We start from the raw sequence: 4,343 nt of genomic DNA, 5'->3' as shown, positions 1-4,343 counted from the left end.
CCCCCCCCCACTTAAGTCATGTTCACATGGATAGGATACTAAACATATTTGCAAACATCTTGTGTCCACATCTTTCTGTTTGGGTGGTCATGCCACAACCTTGCACATGCATGCATACGCGAGTCATGGTGAGATATCTGGATTAAGAGGTTGCTTTTTCTTTGCACAGAATGAAAGAAAGACAAAATGAACGGTCTGTGATTTTAGTTTTTTTTAAGCAGAGGTTGAGTTCAATAATTTGTACGGCCCTAGGAGGATGTTGTAAAAATTGAAATGGCCCTTAATCGTTATGACATCATAAAGTTGCCAAAATCTGACCAGCTCATTTTCAGACAGGTTTTTAAATAAATGGAGCTAATTTTGTAAATGGATACAAAAAGTGAGCGAATCTTTTTGCCTGAAACTTTCAGAATGTATTTACACAGAGGGGACATATTTGTCTATAAAATACATGAAAAAGTGGATTTTGGATAATAGGTGACCTTTAAGTATTCAGAGAAATGTCAGTACGAAGCACACGATGACTGTAGAGACCAATGTGACACAGCTAAAAGCCTTGGAGCTCACTGTGGGTGAATAACAGTTTATACCCTCACAGTCAAAACCGCAAGCCTTTATTTCTGGGATGTTACTCTGTGACAGGCATCCCACCTCGCACAAGCGTCACCGTATCGATGTCTAAAACTGAACTGAATCAAATGTATGTAGATACAAGGAGAGGCGTTGACGGGGACTCACTTGCTGAAGCTGGCCAGGTTCTGCATCACCTTGGCTATGAGCGTGAGTGTGCGGGACGTGCGCTCAGCGGGGTACTCCTGCATCAGGTTGAACAGGGAGGGGGACATGATGGCTGGGCACATGAAGCGAAGAAACAGGGAGGAGCTGATGAGGCTGTCTGCCAGATCCTCTCTGCCACGCTCGGCACATCTGGCTCTCCACGAGGCGAAAACTTCCTTCAGCTCTCGGGGAAATATGCTGAAACAAGAAGATGGTTTCATTAGCCCATTGTCAAGGAGAAGGGCAAGAGCAAGCCCTGTAATGTGTTCAAAACTGTCAGGAATTCAGCAAGGTCAGGGGACTACAATACATGGGAAATTACTCGACCGTACCCAGCACCAGTGAATATGGATGTATGATCATTTAATTTTTAACTGTCTGGTAATATAATATCACAAGGAAAAACATATCTAAATAGTATGAAACCATAGTCAAATATAGTTATTTCTGTTTTAAACGGGACCTATCATGCAACCGGTGTGTCAGGGAACTCACGCAGCGTCAGAAAATAAAACCCTAAAATCTCTAAAAACGGGGGTACAACGGAGCTGATCCAGATTTGCGTCCGATATGACTTAATATCGGATATGTAGGCTGGCTTTATGCCCACGGCCCTATCAGAAACGTTGCTATCAGAAACAATGTCCGACCGTTTTGGATGTAACATGGTCGGTGCATGTTTACATTAGCATCGCTAACACTCAGAGCTAACCTGTACTGGGTAGAGCCATACATGCCAACCTTTCCAAATCCAAAAGAGGTAGGTTTGCGCGCATCAAATGTGCACGCCCAAATTAGGTAATCAGAAGAAATGGAACCCCAGTAATTACATGTATAAACCATGTATTTAACATATATTGCATCATTTTATGCATTTTTCAGAAAAAGTGTTAGTTTGGTAAACAGTGACATCAACGACATGTCTGGTCTGTAAAATGCCCGAAAAGTAAAAGAATGGGAGATAAATATCCCAAAGTCTCCACATTTTATTATATTTTTAATGTGTGTCTGGTCCTCTTTCAGTTGAGACAGTGTAGATGAAGGATGTGTCAGGATGTAGAACTCTTGTGTGAACATTGGATAAAGCCAGGTTCATATTCTTGTTTCATGTTGTTGACATATTAGAGTCAGAGGTTTGCACAAAGCGAAATATCTTTGTGTTGCGCCATAAATCAGAAAATACTGCATTAAATAAGTCATTTCCTGCATGTTTTTACTGATAAAGTGTGATATAAATAATGTACAGGCTTTCAGTTTGCTGTAGTTCACTAAACAGAGACATGAAAATGTCAGAAAAAGTGAAAGAATGGGAGATAAATATCCCCAAATCTCAAAATGGTATTATATTTTGTGTGTGTCCTCTTTCAGTTGAGACATTGTAGGATGCTTCCGGAAAAGACCAAACACTGCATGTCTTTCAGTCGCCAACATGTGTTTTCGAGACACTGATATTAACGGGGAAACCCTGCAGGACTCAAATGCCTCGTCGGGGGTAACGCTGCCCTTCATCTGAACGTTGTTTCTCTTTCAGAAACACAGAGGACTGTTTGTAAGATGCGATCACAGACACGCTGCAAACGGTGTTCGCCAAAAGTTGAGTCCAGTGTCTATGGAGTGTCATTTTTATTTGTTATAGTTTGGGAAGAGTGAAAATCGGTAGGGAAAGCCAGCTAAGTCGGTAGGCGGTAGAAACATGTCAAAAGCGGTAGACTACCGCCCAAATCGGTAGGGTTGGCAGGTAGGCCTAACGATTATCTGTTCAATGTTTGATTCCTAGTAGCGTTATACAAATGTTAGACACTCATGCTCTCATACTGCATTACCTGCAAGAGGTGTCCATGCATTTGGGACAGAAAGGAGGTCATCACATATTAAAGTTGACGGTTAATGCAATGTGTCCTGGCCTGGGTATTGAGGAGTTGCATGTGTTGTCTACTGCTTTGTGACTTCTGGCTTCTTCCCGTAATATTTCAGTATGTTTACACATCCCTTGCTTTCAGTGAATATTCCAGCCAACAAAGTGTTGAGCAGAAACCCATTTCAGCACCAGTTGTCATGATACTGGTCTTATCTTGCATCCGGTTTTATTTTGAAATGTTTTTTCTCCTCGTGTATTGTATTATGTTCCTGTCTTTGTGTTTCCTGCCTGTTTTATTGTCTTCTTGTTCTTTTCTCCTGCGGCTGCTTCCCTTTTGTTTTTGCAGGCCTTTCCTAGCTGTGTCGTGTTTTTGGTAAATAGTCTTGTGTGCCAGTCTTCCCTCGGTTTGTCGTCTATGTTCCTGCCTGATTCCTCGCGTTCCTCTCCCTGTTACAAGTGCCTTCTGGTATCCAATCGCTCAGTTTATCTTGGTTTGATTATACCTTGCTGGTCCACCTGTTTTCCATTTTTCGTTATCAGCGTTGGTAAATTAAAAGTTTTATTGATGCCTGCCTCCCTCTTTTTCTGCATTTGAGTCCAACCTCTTGCAAAACAGTGACACCGGTAGATTGTGCACCATGTTAAGACATCAATGCTGCAGTGTTCAGCGTTGGTATAAACAAGGACTCAAGATGTGGTGAGATGCTTCAACAAGGCCAGATAAGATAAAGGACACAAAAACACGGCGTTTCCGACAGCATCGTGTGTGGGTGCGCTTTAAGTTGTGCTACTGTATTTACTCTTCCACTTAAAAATCTGCGTTTAAAAGCTGCAGCTGCAGTGGAGTTTATTTGTTCTATTTTTTTCTTTTACGCAGTTTTATTTTTAGAAACCTTTTTAAACTATTTGAAACAACTTTTGCTATTACATGAACACCATTTTTGAAGAAATACATTGCATTCAATACGTTTAGCTAAATATAATCATAACTTTTGTTTAGTTCCAAACAAACCACAGTGCAGCCAATGTAAAACATTACTTTCTGTTAAGATATTTTCCTAAATGAAATGACAAACAGCACAGTATAATCCAGGTACACTTTAAAGGCATACATTCATGCTCCCAAGAGGATAAACCCCATTTTGAGGAACTCATGACTTTTCCTGTAGTGCAAACTTGTCATTTAAGCCACTTAGGATATAACATATACTGTGCATATACATGCTATCCAACATTACAGTGCATTACCATGTATTCAGACATTACTTTTTTAGGGTTTTCTCACTCTTGGTTACACAGGCTGCAGATTAACTATTGTGTGGTTTCTGTTCATTACATAATTGCTGACCAGATGTCAGAAGGAGTGGTACGTCTAAACTGTAAAGGGGAAGTCAGTCATCAAATTCTTGACTGTAGTCCCAAAGCCAGTGAAACGTGATACTCCATGTTGTCACCATTTTGAATTTTTTGGTATGGATTCAAGCAATACAACTACCAAAATGCAGCCAAGTTGCTTAGTTCATAAGGAGTTCTGCTCAGCCATGTTTTTATGTTGGCTTGCTGGTTAGTATGTCTGCCTGTCTGTTTGTGTGAGCGCTGCAGCCAGCTTCTCTTGTGGTGAAAGGGAGGGTGTCATGACACTCTGTACAGTAGCTCTAGAGCGCCACGCCAGGAAGTGAACTGAGCAAAGCGAGTTCTGCAGGGCTCA

The 4,343-nt window shown here is 41.2% G+C and overlaps 1 protein-coding gene across 1 annotated transcript in view; it reads right to left on the bottom strand.

Moving 5' to 3' along the window:
- The window catches only part of LOC104963962 (ras/Rap GTPase-activating protein SynGAP-like), a 13,290-nt gene extending 12,105 nt beyond the window's left edge, over nt 1-1,185 (bottom strand). The window contains exon 1 of the mRNA XM_010792660.1: nt 739-1,185. Coding sequence (XP_010790962.1) covers nt 739-998 — 260 coding nt within the window. The 5' untranslated portion in view covers nt 999-1,185. The remainder of the gene's footprint in view (nt 1-738) is intronic.
- Nucleotides 1,186-4,343: the final 3,158 nt, after the last annotated feature.

Source organism: Notothenia coriiceps, unplaced genomic scaffold (genome assembly GCF_000735185.1).
Source record: "Notothenia coriiceps isolate Sejong01 unplaced genomic scaffold, NC01 NC01_scaffold00036514, whole genome shotgun sequence".
Taxonomy (NCBI): domain Eukaryota; kingdom Metazoa; phylum Chordata; class Actinopteri; order Perciformes; family Nototheniidae; genus Notothenia; species Notothenia coriiceps.
The sequence above is the reverse complement of the archived record's forward strand: the minus strand, read 5'-3'. Positions and strand labels throughout refer to the sequence as shown.